The 16,533-nt window shown below is 39.0% G+C and overlaps 2 protein-coding genes across 5 annotated transcripts; one reads left to right on the forward strand and one right to left on the reverse strand.

The window, feature by feature from the left end:
• Window positions 1–9: 9 nt before the first annotated feature.
• On the reverse strand, window positions 10–5,003 carry LOC113145244 (ceramide synthase 5-like). The gene is made up of 10 exons (XM_026331711.2): window positions 4,525–5,003; window positions 3,406–3,508; window positions 3,081–3,211; window positions 2,915–2,972; window positions 2,620–2,670; window positions 2,396–2,488; window positions 1,868–1,996; window positions 1,586–1,692; window positions 1,253–1,409; window positions 10–659 (listed from the first exon to the last, which is right to left on the reverse strand). Exons 1-10 carry the CDS (start codon window positions 4,698–4,700, stop codon window positions 525–527), a joined length of 1,140 nt encoding a protein of 379 aa, XP_026187496.1. The 5' UTR covers window positions 4,701–5,003; the 3' UTR covers window positions 10–524.
• A 3,059-nt stretch (window positions 5,004–8,062) lies between these two features.
• slmapb (sarcolemma associated protein b) lies at window positions 8,063–15,022 on the forward strand. 4 transcript variants are annotated; one of them, XR_003297222.2, is made up of 10 exons: window positions 8,063–8,220; window positions 8,415–8,474; window positions 10,387–10,515; window positions 10,613–10,687; window positions 10,800–11,102; window positions 11,807–12,077; window positions 12,224–12,395; window positions 13,665–13,799; window positions 14,129–14,222; window positions 14,743–15,022. XR_003297222.2 is itself a non-coding variant. In XM_026331708.2 (10 exons), exons 2-9 carry the CDS (start codon window positions 8,423–8,425, stop codon window positions 14,352–14,354), a joined length of 1,221 nt encoding a protein of 406 aa, XP_026187493.1. In that variant the 5' UTR covers window positions 8,063–8,220; window positions 8,415–8,422; the 3' UTR covers window positions 14,355–14,358; window positions 14,743–15,022. The 4 variants fall into 4 exon arrangements, 3 of the variants coding, with proteins under 3 accessions (XP_026187493.1, XP_026187495.1, XP_026187494.1); XM_026331708.2 differs by lacking the exon at window positions 14,129–14,222 and adding an exon at window positions 14,271–14,358; XM_026331709.2 differs by lacking the exon at window positions 14,129–14,222 and adding an exon at window positions 14,271–14,358 and having other exon boundaries at window positions 8,069–8,307.
• Window positions 15,023–16,533: the final 1,511 nt, after the last annotated feature.

Consider the following 16,533-nt stretch of genomic DNA (forward strand, 5'->3'; position numbering starts at 1 on the left):
AATACCAGATTTGATTAAATAATGTTTTATTAAGAAAACTTTGGCATTTTAAAGAACATTTTTTAAGGTTTGTAATTACTCTGCTTACTGGAAAATAAGCAGTATATTCAGTAAGGCAGATGCTGTGATTTTTTTTTTTGACAGCTGTAAAATATATTACCAACTTCACAAATAAAATCTCTTTATTCAATGCAGTTGTATAAACTGAATTTTCATAATAGCAGTGTAGGCATGCACTGTTTACAGCAAGTTTTAACAAAACACACACAGGTGCACAAACCACATAGTTCTGTGCCTCCTACTATAAGCAAAAAGCAGATGTAAACCCCACACATTGTAAATGTGACAGTAAGGCACATGGAGTTCCCCTGTCTCCAGTCCTCTCCATTTTTGACAAATCAGCAAGTTTTTCTAAATGGAAAAAAACTTTGTCTCTTCAAGAGCTCAATGTAAAAAGGTGGGTCTCACAGTCACACAGGAGGTGAATTAAAGCCAAACTAGAAGTAAATCTCCCTTTTTGAAACTTAGTGGTCATGAGTTTCTCCATTAAGGTTTCTGCTGTCCTTTGATTTTAAGGTCTGGCTGGGATTTTTGCTGCAGCTGGAACAATTTTCCTCATCCGAGCTGCTCTCAATGTCACTGCGGTCATCTTTTGACACCTGTAAGGCAAAACAACTGAGAATGAATGTTTGCTCAGGAATTAAAAACAATACAACCATGCTTGTGATTAGTGAAGCTGACAGGATGCTGGCATGTTGAGTGTGATGGTGCAACACACGTGTAGTAGTTAATGTGTACCAGTTGCTATTTCAGCATGACATGTTAGAATACTGACAGTTACTGTTTTACAGTAATTTTTATCATAAATCAACATATTGGACAAACTGTGGCCTGATGATGGAACCATACAAAAGGTCAGAGGTATCACCAAAGTGATTACAATTAGAGCCAAAACTATTCATCAATTTGTCATTTGAAGGAAAATTAAATGGAAACCATGTTGGTAACTGAAGAATCATTTTAGTCATATTATTTAAGCAAAAATGCCCCAAGATTTTCTGGTCTCAGAAACAGGAGATTGCCAAACTGATGAGTATTCACCCTGTGAGGATCTTAAATGTCTGTATAAAATTAGCTGTTGAAATTTTTCAGCCTGGGCCAAAGTGATGGACTAACTGACCAATACTTCCATCCCCAGAGTCGCTTAGCGTGCCTAAAAAACATACTATACATAACACACAGCCAGACTAACCTTTCCCTTGAATATGGCTTTAATAGCAATGCGAGTGATGAGGTAGAACCAGATGATGTGAAGGGTCTGCAGGACCAGCAGCAACCCATTGAACAGCCACCAGGCCTGGTATGGCCCGACGATCTCCCAGCTTTCAAAGAGAACACTGTAAACAATCCTAGAACAAAACACCCAGAGGTTACAGGGGCTCAAAATAATGATAGTAAATTATTACAACTTTCAAGAAATTAAAAAAATATATATGTCATGTGATATACAAGCTGTTAAATGTTTGGACAAAGTGTCCTAGCTTTTGACTGGCAGTGTATGTAAATAGGTTCTTGTTTATCTCACCAGAAAGGATAGATGACAAGTCGAGTGAGGAAAAAGCTTATGCTAAAGACTACAAACAGGCCGTCACATAGCCTCTGGTACTTGGCATAGTTGGCCAGCTTGGCTGCCTTGGGGAATAAATGAAGCATTAATGAACCACAATGATAATATCTCAAACAAATTTGTCTGTTATTATTTACACTGATGTCGGCAGGAGATGTGGTTTTGTGTCAGACTAGCAGTAGAAGAATCTCACAGCACAGTAGTGTTGTTTCCATGCTCATATAACGCTGAGTTCTTTACCTCGAGGAAGATGTCCGATGCATCATGCACACACATGACTAAAGTGCCAGCTCTTAGCATGTTGTTGGCATAGGAGAATGTGATGAGGATTATGGTGGCCATGTGGTGTACAAGCATGACAGTGAAATCCTGTCATTGGTAAAAAAGAAGGTGACAGAAAAAAAGAAGAATCTAATTATTCGTCCACTGTACATTTACAAAAGTATAAACGATACATGATAAGATGAAATTACTGATTGTAGAATAATCCTCACTTGTTTGACTTTTTACATCAACACTGTGACACAATAGCATCTGAAAAATGTTTTGTACATACTGGGATGACAGACTATAGGACTATTGTACACCCTTATGCCACTAATGCTCAACCGGTTCTGCCAGAGATCATAACAATGCAAATTCTTATATGCCTGTAACAATATGAATATGAAGAACTGCCACATCCCCTTTAATACAAAGGGTGTTAAGCCATCAGTGGGGTTATAGATAAGCAGCAAAATAGTGGTAGGTAAGCTGATGTTGACTCACCTTACGTCTAATATCTGTGAACTGGGAAAACATCAGAGACCAATAGAAAGCTAGCTCAGCTATATAGTAGTTGTACTGTCCAGGACTAATAGGCTTTGGAAGAGAGTGAAAGAAAAACAGCTTTAATAAATATGTAGCCATACTGACCTGCAAACATTACAGCGCAGAAACTGATTAGAGGCATAATGACAGCAGCTGAATATGATGATTGCAAAAATACAAACCTGAAAAGGAAAGTTGTACCAACAGTGCCGGGTATCCCACATCCAAGGTGACTGAGGAAACCAGATAAACCTTTAAGATTAATGTTTGCAGTTTTCAAGATCCCTTCTTGATGTAACCTATTGTTGATTAGCTTCATATAAATGTTTTTACACAGAAAAAGGACTTTAGATTTTGTTTCATTACAGTCTCCTGATCACTCTGCAGATATCTGAGGCTTCATGTGCCACTTTTTTCAATATGCACTTGCACTGCGCTTATTAAATGAAACCATTTAGTTTTTTCATTTCAACTTACCACCCACAAATGGCGAATGGCATAGAAAAAAATCCCCAGGTAAAATGTAAATCTCCACCTGAAATTAAAGAAAAGAGTAGAATTGGTAAGTAAGAGTGATGTCATATAAACCCCTCTTATTTTAAACATCATAGTGTGGATTCAGCACAGTTTATTAGTAACCTACATGCTCTCACAGAACTTTTTCTGTGTACTGGGCCTGTCTTGGTTCCGACGGATGCGAAACCATCTCTGTATTTTCCGCACATCCCAGTCCAGCTGCTTGGACAGTCCCTCCAGCTGCCTCGTATCTGGACACTAGGGAGGACAATACAGGATAATTGGAAATGCCTTGTTTTCCATAGTCTCTGCTTGTAAAACCACAATAACGGTAGTTGTTTACTGAATGTATCATTATGCACGTGGCAATGTATTTCAACGCAATGACATCTGGGTCCCAGTGTATAAAGGAACATTTACTGTACTACAGAACAAACATGGGCCTTGTGTACCATTTTGGACTGATATAGCCTCTCCAGGACAACATTGGGCTGGGCTCGCCGAGGCACTCCCGCCTGAATCTGAAGTATGCGGGCACAGGGCTTGGCCACTAGCCTGTATACACACACAGAGTAAAAAAAAAAAGGGAGAGAGAGGGGACACAGAAATTGTGTGGTATTAAGAGAGACATTTAAACAAGTAGAGTGGACCTAAATCCTTTGCAGCGTATAGAAACAGATGCACACTTGCCAAGGGATTCTTAAACAGACATGGACTGTGGGGGTTTTGCAGTTTAGCCATAAAGCTAAGTTTGACATGCATGTTTGTGAGTATCCTAGAGGGAGGAAAAAAAGAGTGCAAAATAGAGGCTATAGGGTAGACACAGGCAAGCGTTAGAAAGAAGGAATGCTGGGGAATGTAACACCTAGTTTAAACAGAGCATGATGACCTGTCATGTGGGAGTATATAGGGGACAAAGGTGGGAGGGCTGCCCTAACCAAAATACTGATGCATGTCACAAGACCATGTGGTTGAGTTGATCAGTATTAATGCTCAAACCCTGAGTCATTTATTACATCCCAATCCAACAACACTGTTCTTATTTAGAATAGCCTTCCCAACATGGTAAAAGCATAAATGATCAGAAGTACAGACTGGATTGTGGGTTGCCTTTTCTGTTGATTTTATTTTAACTCTAGAACTTCACGTTCTGTGCAGTTTCGCCTGAGGAGGAACTGAGGAAGACTGCACAGTCTGCATAACAGCCCCACCTCAAGAAAAATCAATAAACAAACCAAAGTTTGCAATGTGATAACTAATGAAAAAGCAACTCAGTTTACAGGGATCACGAAGAGCTAGACTGGGATAATTATGTGACCCTTTTGTTTTCCACCTAAACTATTCTTAGAAAACTATCATTGCTAACTAGCAACGAGTTGGTTCTCTCTACTGTACAGACTGAAGTTTTACTGAGCTGTTCAACATCCTGGGCTCGTTTAAATTCTGAAATTATAGTAAGATGATCGATATTTGTATTACTTTATTCCGTTTATTTTTACCTTTACTTCCTATGATAAACAGTAACCGCATAAGCCTGAATCTCCACATTACCATACAAGTTCCCAATTTACCTTTCAAAAAGCAGTCTCAGTAGAAAAACAAAGAAAGCCAGGGGCATCGCGTACAGTACTTGTCCCACTCGGGGATATTCCACACCAGGAGGAGGATGCTCCAGATCTGCCCATGAAACATTTTCGGGAAGCCAGAATCTCTCACTCCAAATCCAGGCTGAGATAGACGAAGTCATCGAGGAGGAGAAGATAACTCGGTGAGCGAAAAAAAAAAGTAAGCCCAAAGTGGAGATTTTTACTTGTCGTCTGCGGACATCTGACAACTTGGTTTGACTAGTTAAGTGAAAACCTTTGCAGTGGCGTCCCCGCCTCTGGTCTGAGCATCACCGCTGGGTAATTCCTGTGTGAACACAAGACTGACACGTAAGGCTGAAAGGCAACACCCACCACAAAGATTAGCTAACTTTCAAAGACACTTCCACTTAAAAACGAGCAGATATTATTATGGATTTATTAATATTAATGTTTAACACATCGTTTCCGTTTTCAGCAACGTCCTTACAAGGAACAGGAACTCCTGTAAAACTCCTGTCTTGTTGCGACCGGTGGCGACATGCGCCTCCACGTTGATTTGTGGGTCGCTTTTAAAACCAAAGAAGAAGAAGAAAAAAACCCACGACGTAGGTCACGTTCAACGGCACGAAACCTCCTCACTACTGCTGATACTACACTCATTAGTCGACTTAATACTGAGCAGTTAAAATAAAGGAATGTTATAATAAGCAGAAATTGGTATTCAGACATCACAGTCATCTTGTTTTGTGTTATTGCTAAGGCACACGTTTGACAACATATTTATATTTTAGCTATTTAGGGTGAAACCTTAGTTAGGTTAGGTCCCAAGACTCGGGAACAGCCCCGGGTAAAGCATAGCTAACAAACGTTGATTAGGGTGAAAGTTATGTTCAGAGTAGCGTTAAAGTGAAAACACAGACTCCCCCTTTCTGCAGCCTCAGGTTAAGCCCCCTAAGGTTACACCAGTCTTCAATTATCACTAAACGCCATTTAATGAGCTGAGGCCGCCTGGCCATTAGAACTAATTCACCGAGCTTGTGTTGAAGCTGCTGGGGGAACGTTACGACCGTTGACTTATCTTGGGCTTTTATTTAGCGTAAGTTAGCCCTGTAAGTTGTCTTAAACTTAACTTTTAGGTCAACATCAGGTAAGAATTAAAACAAACGACGTTAACTGTCACTTTTATGCATTAACGACATTGTTTAGTAACATTAGCTAATGTTATTTCAGCTACCAAGTCAACGAAGTCGTTAGCATAATACAAGTCTATGTAAGTTAGTTAACTAAATTAACGCTAGTTAACGTTAGGTGTTTGTCGGTTGGTTTAGCTAACTTGTGCTTCCAGAGTGAAAAATACTAACGCTAGCTGACGTTAGTCTTTATCCACCCTGTTTAACGTATATTCATTCTCTAATTTAGCTACGTTCTTTAGCTAGCTACTTTTGTTGTTCAGCGATTGAATTGAATTGGTTTTATTCTTCCTAAAGTAGCCAATATGCATTTCCACGGCCAGTCGGTTAACGTTAGCTTAGCTAAGTATGGCTCTAGTGCTTATGCGGTTACTTCTTATTTTATGATTACTTTTATGATTTTTTTTAAATTTTATTTTATGAACTTATTTTACGTAAATAAAACAGGAGTTGGGCACATGTGCAAAGGTTTGGACTCCTGGAAAAGCAAAGTCAGTAACTAATTTTAACAGTTTCAGCCAGGTGGCTGCTGAATCTGTACATCGCATTTCCATTTAACGCTAACGCTAAGGCAGCTGCATTCAGTAACATCATGCAGCCCAAGGTGAAGCCTGTTTGAGCAATACTTGATCAGTCAGTGCTGTGAGCTCAATTTGGTTTCCAAGACACAATTTGGAGAGGTTAAAGATTTTCTAAAAACTACAGTGTATGGTTGGAATTTGATCATTTTGACAAATATATTTCAATGATTTACATCTTGATGTTCTTAATCCTTTAGCTAACAGCTACTCTTTACTAGCTTGCCCTGCCAAGCTTAAGGTCTGCCATTTGGTCACAGTGCAGTATCAATGAATTGCTGCTTCTTGTAGCACAGACTGTACCAGCTTGATAATTGTGTTTCTACCCTAAACTTAATGTTACTCATTCCCACCCGTAACAGTCACCTCTTAATCACCACTAAGACTTATACTTTTTAAACAGATTGCAGCATTATTTTATAAAAATGACTATAGGTATGTGGGTAGTATGTAAATATGTAGGCCAACCAAAATATGGTGACATAGATGACACATTAGGTTTATAATACCCTAAGGTTGTAGCATTATTGCAATAACAACACATATCATAATCAGAAATATAGACCTACACAGATGTAAATAGGAAGGTGAAATCAGCATTCAGGGACATCAGCATATGATGAAATTTAATTGAACACTTTTAAATTAAGGTTGGTGAACATGATTCATCTCTTGTAAACCTGCATCACAACCTGCACGTCTGTGTGTGGGTCTCGTACATTATTGAAATGATTTGATACAATTAGCAGCTTCTGAGCAGTCAACCCTATTTTTTTGCTTACATTTAGAAAGGAGTACTTACATATCACTTTGACATATGTAAATGAATTGACAGAAAGCAAACTGAGCATTTTGATAAAACATAAAAACATTTGTGGAATAATAATGAAAATAGTTGTAAGTTGCAGCCCTATAATCCTTATCTATGTAGACTACTTTTCTTTGTCTTCACAAACACTGTGTTGAAAACAGCTACCTCTTGGAAATTACCATAGATAAACACACAATTTGTCTAGGCAGTAGTCACAGTACAACCCAGCTCATGTAGATGAAGGCCTAAAGACCAGAAATTTATGAATTTAAAGTGAGTGAGAAGAGTGTCAGAGAGGATGAAGGCGGAGGATGTGGATGCAGTATACAGTGGTGTGAAAAAGTGATGGTCCCCTTCCTGATTTTTTTTTTTTTGTTTTGTTTTTTTTTTTGCATGTTTGTCACACTTTGTTTCAGATCATAAAACTAATTTAAATATTAGTTGAGGATAACACAAGTAAACACATCATGCAGTTTTTAAATGAAGGTTTTTATTAAGGGAAAACAAAATCCAAAACTACATGGCCCTGTGTGAAAAAGTGTTTGGCCCCCCTGTTAAAACATAACAACTGTGCTTTACTTCAATTCCTGGGCAACACTTTTTCACACCACTGTATATATGTCACACTAGCAGCCCCAATTCTGCTTCATCCTTAAAGATTTTTACATCAGTACCAACTCGCCAGAGAGCAGCTCCCTGAACAGAACAAACCCTCTCTGTGTCAGCATGCAGCTGCAGCGTCTGAGTTGCCCTACTGGGATACATGACCTAGTGTGGAGAGGTTCTGAACTTCATCCACAAATAAGAGGGGGGGTCATATTTTTGAGGACATGCATCTAATTTGCCTATCGTTTAGCTTTTTAACAACACTTGAGCTATTTGTATGTTTTCTTCATCCAGTTCTTTTTCTTCACTGGCTTCAGTCCAAAAATAGCAGGGAGCTCTGGTGCACATGGTCTGTCATCCCCTGTGTCCCCTCCCTCACTGCTTGGTCTGCTCCATTTCGCATCTGAAAAAACCTGGTAGTTGGAGAAGAGTTCTTCATGTCGGGGACTGCTTTAGCTTCAGCACGTAGAGTACTGTAGCTCCTGGATCACATAAGGTAATATTTCTTTCTAGGTTTTATTCTTAACCTCTCTTAGCACATTTTCTACAACCTAGTCTTCAAAGGAACATTCTCAACAGCTGTGTAGGTGCTTTATCCAAGTCTTAAACATTTTTAACATAATTAACTGTGTTTACCAAAATTAAAACTTGATTTCTTTGCTATATATCTGCATTTTTATGTTTTTACAGACAAGCAAATGGATGAGAAAGAGCTAAGTGATCCCGTGAATAACATGTCATTGATTAAAGGTAACCCAGCAGTATTATATTCTCTAAATATGGACATAAAAAATTGGAGTGAATGACATGGCATTGTTTTGCTGTTCAAATGGCTTGTACCTGACACAGCACATCTTATAAATTGTTGATATCAGGAGAGAAATGAAGCATGAGTCACAGTTAAAATCAGTGTCTGAACCTACAGGAGCAGTTTGTTGTCTTTGCATTTTAAGGTACTGTAAATGGCCTTGATTTAGAGGCTAACTTCTCTAGTGGCAACAACATATGAGAAGATGGAGTCTCTTAGCATGGAGGGCACATAAGCTGACTACAGTGTTGTTAGCTTTGACATTTAGGGTGGCTGATTAAAGTAAAATGCATTGGATTAATGCCATGATGATACAATACGAACAACATAAACATCTACAGGGGAATCAAGAATTCATTTTGTAGTGCTACAATTGACAGTACAAAGTAAACTGTGTCCTCATAACAGCAGTAGGTCAGTGATATGCGTATTTTTCAGATTCAGTCACATAGAGCACATTTTGCAGCTGTAGGGTAATATCATGTCCAGGCACGTTAATCAGCAGTTTTACAGAGATTAACCAAATACTGTAGACATTCAGTGTGAGCAGTGCTATAATTCGGTTAAAGCGTGCCGTCACATTCAGTGGGAAGGAAAGCCACAGTGGGGAAAAGATGGACTATGATGGCTCCAGCCTTCAGCACTTGAGCTAAAAAAAGACCTCCTACATTTTTTTTGTCATTACTTTAGGGAGTATGTGATGTTCAGTATCCCAAACTCATGAGGTATTTTTATGTACAGACTAATCCCATTATTATTTTGTCAGATGTTATTCTGACACTAAGACATACTAGCTAAAATAACTGTTGTTGCTAAAGATATTGTTGGATGCCAATATCTGAAATACTATTTATCCCTTGAGTTTTATTCAGAGGGCATACGCACAAACTGGAACACAACCTAGTTACTGGGAGCCCACTCACATTCTGACTGCCGCTCATGCATATGCATGCATGCAGGAACGCACAACCTTGTGCTCATATGCAGGACAGAGCACTGCCCACCCATCCTTTGTTTGGCACACAGTAGGGTGGTCATATGCTTGAGTCAAAGGGTGTCACCAGCATCCAGCAGTCAGTTCATACCTGTTAATTTTAGTAGCATTTATCAGTACCGTCTGGTAACACTGCAAACAAATGTGTGTTTGTGTCGTGTGTTTATGCAGCCAAGTGTGCTAGACACAATGGAATCATTGTTTTTGAAACAGATGCAGCATTTCATGGCATTCTCAGTCCTCTGATGTGTCCTTTTATGGTGCACATGCTTGACCTGTCCTGGCTCTTGTTTTTCCTCTGCCAAATGCTCAGTCTGAGATGAGATCATCTCTTTTCCTAGCCATGGGAGATTAGAGGCTCAAAACATTTGCTCAGCATTTGCAAACACAAGTATTTGTGGAGCTTGTTTCCACCTCTAGGAATCACTTTGCCTAGTCCACTCCCCATGTGTATTACTTATAGCAATTTACTATTAACAAGCAATGTAGACATGCCACAGACTGGTAAAATGTTGGGCCAATGGACTATTTGGAATGAATGCTTGGATTAAAAAAAATGCAGATAATGTATCTATTTCTGGGTTGGCAATTAGTTTATCTAGTAGGCCAATTTTACTATCTTGGGAAATCATCTGTCAGCCCTGCTTAAATACTTGGAACTGAAGTAGTCTATTGTGGAGCTGAGTTGTTCTTCTATTTTTATAGTATTAAGTTGCCATCATTATTGCCTGATTTTCTAGTCTGTATTTACTCCAGTTACTTTACAGGAAGATAAGAAGCTAACAGCCAGATACTTTGACGTTATCAGAATGGATCCATCTAGCTTGGACAATTATTTTTGTTCTGCATTTCATACTCAGATGACCTTACCAGATCAAATATGCGGTTTTCTGGTGACTCAGAAAAAATTATCCAGCACTTGAATGATGAACTTCGAGAAGCCCAGGAGGTAGCTAATAGAGAGAAACACAAGTGCATGGAGCTACAAGGTAACATGAAAAATCAGTAGCATTAAATATACACCATTATACCCTTTCTAACTGTTCATGTTCACACAGCTGACCAGTTATTTGTTTTATTTTGTAGGTATCCTGGAGGAAGAGAGAAAAGAAAATAAACAACAAGCTGATGAATCTGCAAAACAAACAAAACTTCTTCAAGGTATATTTGTGTGTTGCCTGAGACCAGTGTGTGGATGATGTAGATGGCCAATATTGATATGTAATAAAGGCATCAGCTCTGCTAATTTAAACGCTGCTTTTGGCATGGGCAGGCCAGCTGCGGCAGCTGCAAGATGAAATGGGCATTCTGAGAGAGCAGATAGATGACTCCTCCAATTTACACGATGAGCTACAAAGCGCACGTGATGAGGTGAAGTCACTGAAACGCGCCCTGGAGTCAGCTGTTGCTGAGCGGGACAGTGATGTCACTGCTATCGAGTCCAACCTGGCAACCGTCTCGAAGGATCTGGACAAATGGCGTCAGACTGCCAACAAATATGAACGTGAGATTGACAACCTACAGTGTGACCTTCAGCAGCAGAGCAAGCAGTGGCAGAAAACTGCAGAAATCCAAGGTACTACAATGTAAACGCACTTGCATAAGGATGATAGTTTGAAAAGAATTCTATATTTATCTGACACAATAATTGTAGTCAGTGTTGTTTCAATTAGTCATGCACAGATGACAGGAACAATGGCCTTGAGGTGGCCAGTTATATTATTTACATAAAATTTTGGATTTGCCCAAATAATTGTGAATGAGACAGTTTTGTAGTTTAAACAGTTTAAGGAGCTGTTGAATGCTGAAGTTCATTAATTAACACGGGCATCATTTCTATCCCACAGCCATTTATTTATTTTTCCATGCCACAGCAAGATAAAAACTCGCAGGAGTTGCAGTGCAGGTCATGTGAGAAGAGCCCACCAATCAGCTTCACCCTCATTGTAACAACATCTCGCTCTCCCTGTTTGATTTGTGTTTAAAGGATGGCATGCATCTAAAGCGTTTTTCTTCTAACTCTAGTAGCAGAACTTCAAAAAGGGTGTTTCACTGCTGAAAATACATTTATACCTTCCTACATCTTCATCATCATGCAGTGTACAGCTCATGGTTGCTTAGCAACAGCAGATGCCATGCTCCCGTGCACTTTATAGAGGAGGAGGAAAGGCTGCAGTTGGTGATTTCCATGTGTGCAACATGAATGGCCCTTTAAAACTACAAACCCACTCTTATAATTTCTGTGCACCATTACATTTTTTTTTCTCTTCCCCTCCACAGCTAGTGAGCTGCAGTCCATGCAGGAGGAGTATAATGGCCTTCAGAAGGAATGTTCTGTACTGCGATCTGAGAACCAGGATATTATGAATAAGCACCAGAAGGAAAGGAGCTCCCTGCAAAGTGAATGTGCTTCTCTCAAGTCTGAGAAGGAGGAACTCCTCAAGACTCACCAGAAAGAGAAGAACAACCTGCAGAGTGAATGTGCGGCACTGTGCTCTGAGAAAGAGGCAGTGCTGCAGAAGCAGCAGCAACTAGAGAAGGACCTTGCCAGGTCAGTGAGCGACAATACCACGAGCTCAGTTCCCACCTTTGTGTTCCCTTTGTCTCAATTGCATGACTCTGCTCCATCATACAGTACACCACACATTTCTCAGTTTGATCCTTCATCTATTGAATTCAGTGTTTTGTTTCTGGTAGTTCACGTGCTCTGAATGCTGAACTGAACAACAGTCTCAAAGGCCTAGAGAAATCCCAGCAGGAGTTGGAAAAGAGGCTGGTGGCCCTACAGCTCCAGCACCAGCAGGATAGCACCAAGCTGCAAACCCAACTGGATGAGGCAGATAGCCGCAGCCAGGCACTGCAGAGAGAGGTATGCTCTTACAACAAAGAATTTCAATCTGAATTGCGAGTACCTTGTATGTTAGGCATCTCACTTAGCTGTAGGAACTGGGTGGGCCTAAGAATGAAGAATGTTTGAATCTCAGACCTGATCGTTACTATAGACTGTCTATGCCATATGTCTAACACTCAGGTTTTTCAGTCCTGTTACGAAATGGCTCACACTTCTCATAGTTTCAAACATGAATGCAGACTGTAGTGATATTTTAGCCTACAAGTCTTTTTTTTTTTTTTTTTTAAAACCCACTTATACATATAAGGTCAGTGTAGACACTGCCAGAGGTCTACAACTGTTCCTGGTGTGCTGGTGGCCATGCTGCTTTACAGCACTCATCTTAAGAAAGTTAGAGTATTTCTTTAACTTTCTATGTTGTTCTATGCACTCTTGGCCAATTGTTGCTCTACTCTGAAACTAAATAAACATAGCCCTACCTTTACCAGCTTCAACTTTACACTAATACAAGAAGCATTCAGGAGTTAAAAAAAATCTGTGCCCATAATTTAATAAGCCATGGGAACGAAATATTCTAATGTGGATGTCAAGATACTGTTTTTACCATAACTTAACACATGGGAGTGACATAGAAGGAACAACTGGCAACAAGACACTGTAGACCATATCAAAGGAAAGATAAGCTGTTGGTGCCTGGTTCATAACATTTAGATTCTTGTAAGGTATGGACAAATTTAAACTTCTATGGTTGTATTTTAATAGCTCAATGAATTACAGTAAGATACTTCACTGGGAACTAGGCTTGGACTTAATTTTGCATTACAGGGTAAACATCTGCAAAATAATGTAATTTAGGTTTATTTAATTCATTAGCTAATTAATTAGCACTTTTTTTTTTCTACTGTCCCTGGCTTTCAATGTCTATTCACTCTAGTTTACTGGATTTACTGCAACTCTGCTGTAGATCTAGGAAAAACAAGCACTACTCACACCACTAAAGATAAAATGACAGAAGTCATTTTCTCATGGAGGTGTGTAAACTGAGTGCTGTCACAGTGGCCTTTATACAGGGTGCACTATGCCCGCCCTGATTAGCTAAATATATACAGAATTCTGCAGTGCCTGTAAAGCCATTAGATGACTAAACTTGTAAGACAGACCTTATAGCATTCAACATTACCCATCTCAACAACTAGAGCAAGATTTACACTGGCACTACAGCACACTGAAGTGGTAGACTATATGACCTTATGTTTGCTTTGAATAAAATGTTATAATTTCATGCAGTATGAGGAGGCTAAGGTGGAGCTGTCAGACCTGAAGGAAAAATATGAGAAGACTGAGCAGGAGAAGCAGTCACTCACAGATGAGCTTGAAGTGTGCAAAGCTGACATGAAGGAATTACAAGACAAAGGAACCAAGGTGAGTCCTGGTCTGTCAAACATTCAACAGAGAGAAGGCATTCTTAACAAAATCACATAATTGACAAATAACATATGAAGATGTGCATGAAGAATAGAAATAATGTTCTGCAGTTCACTTAAAATAGCACCATAACTTTTATTTAGTAACCACATCAGCAGTTGTACCTTTTTTGGGACTGTGAGCTTTGCTTCAAATTTTGCAACACTGTACTGAACATTTTTTGTTGTATGTCTCCAGGCATTAAAGGTGAATCTTTCGAAAGATTCACAGTATTACAGCACAGCTGCTGCTGTCTACTCATCCACTGTCTTTTACTATTGTTTCAGGCAGTGACAGTCTTGTCTTTGAGATTTATATAAACACCAGTTACAGAGAGACTACTGACAGAGGGGTTTATTAATAAAACCATGCCCAACTAAAGTATGTCCCTTTGCAGTTGATTACTATAATATCCCTTCCCTTCTGTAGACTTCCCTATTGCTGCCTGTTCAAGCCATAGTCATCGGCCTTATCCTGGCTTTGCTGTATTGGTGCTTCGGCGCATTGTGGTAGTAAGGTACACATTACTCCTGTCGAGTCAGCCTACGTCTTTCATTCTCATGAGTGTCTTTTAGATCATTGCATGACTTAATCAGCTTATCATTCCCCAGAATGCCTTTCTCAGGGGAAACTCCAAAAATTTGTGTCTGAGAAACTAACTTCTTTAATCATACAGTTCTGACATCTGTTTGTCTTGTCTGGTTGGCTAATGCTTAATAGTTTTTCTGTGGCTTTGGATGGGCTTATCGTTATCTGAAAGAGCTGTTTTTAATTTGCATTCTCTGTGTGTTGCATTGGTCTCAATGGCAAGCTCCTGCTATCAAAGCGTTGGCAATTCTTGAATGGGCAGTTTCCTGTGGTGGTGCTCATATTTTAATCTGTGTGTCACCGCTCGTTTCAGAAACCCTGGATGATCTGGGGGCCTGTGGTAGCTGTGGCTCTAACAGCTGTGACTGCTGCTGTGCTCTTCAGGACCTGAGGGCAACTCACTCCAACACACAAACCCATATTTCTCAACACTGAAACTGAAAGATTTGCCCCCTTCATCATATCTGCACTATTAATTAGGAGGGCTCATAATTAACACTGTTTAATTTTTAAAATTCTATTTTAGATGGCAGAGGCGTTAATAAAATGTCAGTTTGCTTGCAAATAAATATCTATTATTTGAAGGAACACTAGTTGGGTGTTTTGATTTTTTTTTTTTTTTTTTTTTTTTTTGCACTATTTTTGACTTAATGTTACTCATTAATGAATGTAAACTATACACAAGTAACTTTAAATGAATATATAATTTAGGTGAATCACCTGGAGTTTGAACCTCCTTAAATGTAAAACATCTCAGTAACTGAATGATGAAAGTCAGAGGAATGTAGCCTGAAATTGAGTGTGTAAGTGCCATATTAAGGTAACAGTACAAATATTTTCTTAGTATAGCCATTAACAATGTGGAAGTAGATAGTAAACTGTTCTGCACTTTAAGAGGACTGGGGAAGTTTTATAAGCAAAGTTTAGCTGAGTTGGAATTTCTATTGTACTTTTCATTAACATTACTATACAATATCACACTGAAAGCAGCTTCCTTCACTGAATAGATATATCTGGCATTTATCTGAGTCTTTTGTCCTGCCCTCTTTCATTAAAGATAAAATGCTAAATGTACTTAGGATGTTTTTTTGGTTTTTTTTTTTTTTTGTCTCCGCACTGGCTATTTGCCACTCAAATTGAGTTGGCATTACAGCATTCCCAAATATTTCATAAAAGTGTAGCGAACAGGAATGTGCTCTTAATGCACATTACTGTGCCAGTGATAACACGAGTAAGGTTAGGTGTAGCAGCCATTTTAGTGATAGTGTACAACTGAATAGTTGTCATTAACACATTCTTTGAATGCATGGTATTCAGTGTCACATCTTACCAACTACCACAAAAAAAGGTGGTGTATACTAACTTGAACAGCGTAAAGTACAAGTAAGCCCAAACCTATTTATATTTGTTTGAAGTCTTATTTTGATTAAATGTTTGTATGCGCTGTGATTTTTGTGGAACGTGTCATATTTTGTAATTAATTTTCAGTATAACAATCTTGAATTAGTAAGAACAAAATTGATAGTGTTTAAAGGGATGGAAAAATATCGTTTCTTGGCTTTAAAGTTCGAGTAATTGCTCTGAAATGCAAGCTTGGCCTCAATTAAAGATCCTTACACCATGACTGACCATTTTAGTCATTGTATACGTGCTTAGTCTGTGAAGTCACCAAGTGTTATGCATATGAGGTCAGACCTCTGGCTGTTTTGTTTCCTCTCAATGATCAAAATACCCAACCCCTTGAGATGATTGCAACCCTGTAGAGCAACACTCAGTGCATACAGTATATCTGAGGTAGGCAAGTTATTCTTGTCCACCCATAATATTTTAGGTTGTGTGATTGACAAGAGAACAAAATTATATTTTTATAAGTATAAGTATTCTTGAGACACTAATTTTATGCCAGTAGAGTATGTAAATACTGCAATGAGTCTGTAAGGGGTTGAAAATGGGACAAAATACCTCAGAAGTATCCTCTGTTAATGTGCCTGCTATAGCGGCCTTTAATTTTGCTGGAAAATTACAGGGTTAAACACTCCATAAGCATGGTAACCAAACTGGTGGCAGGTCTGAGGATGTGGTATATTTCACAAGAGGATGAGAA

Source organism: Mastacembelus armatus, chromosome 7 (assembly GCF_900324485.2).
Source record: "Mastacembelus armatus chromosome 7, fMasArm1.2, whole genome shotgun sequence".
Classification (NCBI taxonomy): Eukaryota; Metazoa; Chordata; class Actinopteri; order Synbranchiformes; family Mastacembelidae; genus Mastacembelus; species Mastacembelus armatus.

Excerpts from the sequence above, each read along its gene's own strand:
- LOC113145244 (XM_026331711.2), bottom strand. The coding sequence starts at position 4,700 with ATGACTTCGTCTATCTCAGCCTGGATTTGGAGTGAGAGATTCTGGCTT. Across the intron at positions 2,489-2,619 it reads GGTACAACTTTCCTTTTCAG|CCTATTAGTCCTGGACAGTA; the intron begins GTTTGTATTTTT and ends TCTCTTCCAAAG. Across the intron at positions 1,410-1,585 it reads CTTGTCATCTATCCTTTCTG|GATTGTTTACAGTGTTCTCT; the intron begins GTGAGATAAACA and ends GTTTTGTTCTAG.
- slmapb (XM_026331708.2), top strand. The coding sequence starts at position 8,423 with ATGGATGAGAAAGAGCTAAGTGATCCCGTGAATAACATGTCATTGATT. Across the intron at positions 10,688-10,799 it reads ACAAACAAAACTTCTTCAAG|GCCAGCTGCGGCAGCTGCAA; the intron begins GTATATTTGTGT and ends TGGCATGGGCAG. Across the intron at positions 12,396-13,664 it reads GCCAGGCACTGCAGAGAGAG|TATGAGGAGGCTAAGGTGGA; the intron begins GTATGCTCTTAC and ends AATTTCATGCAG.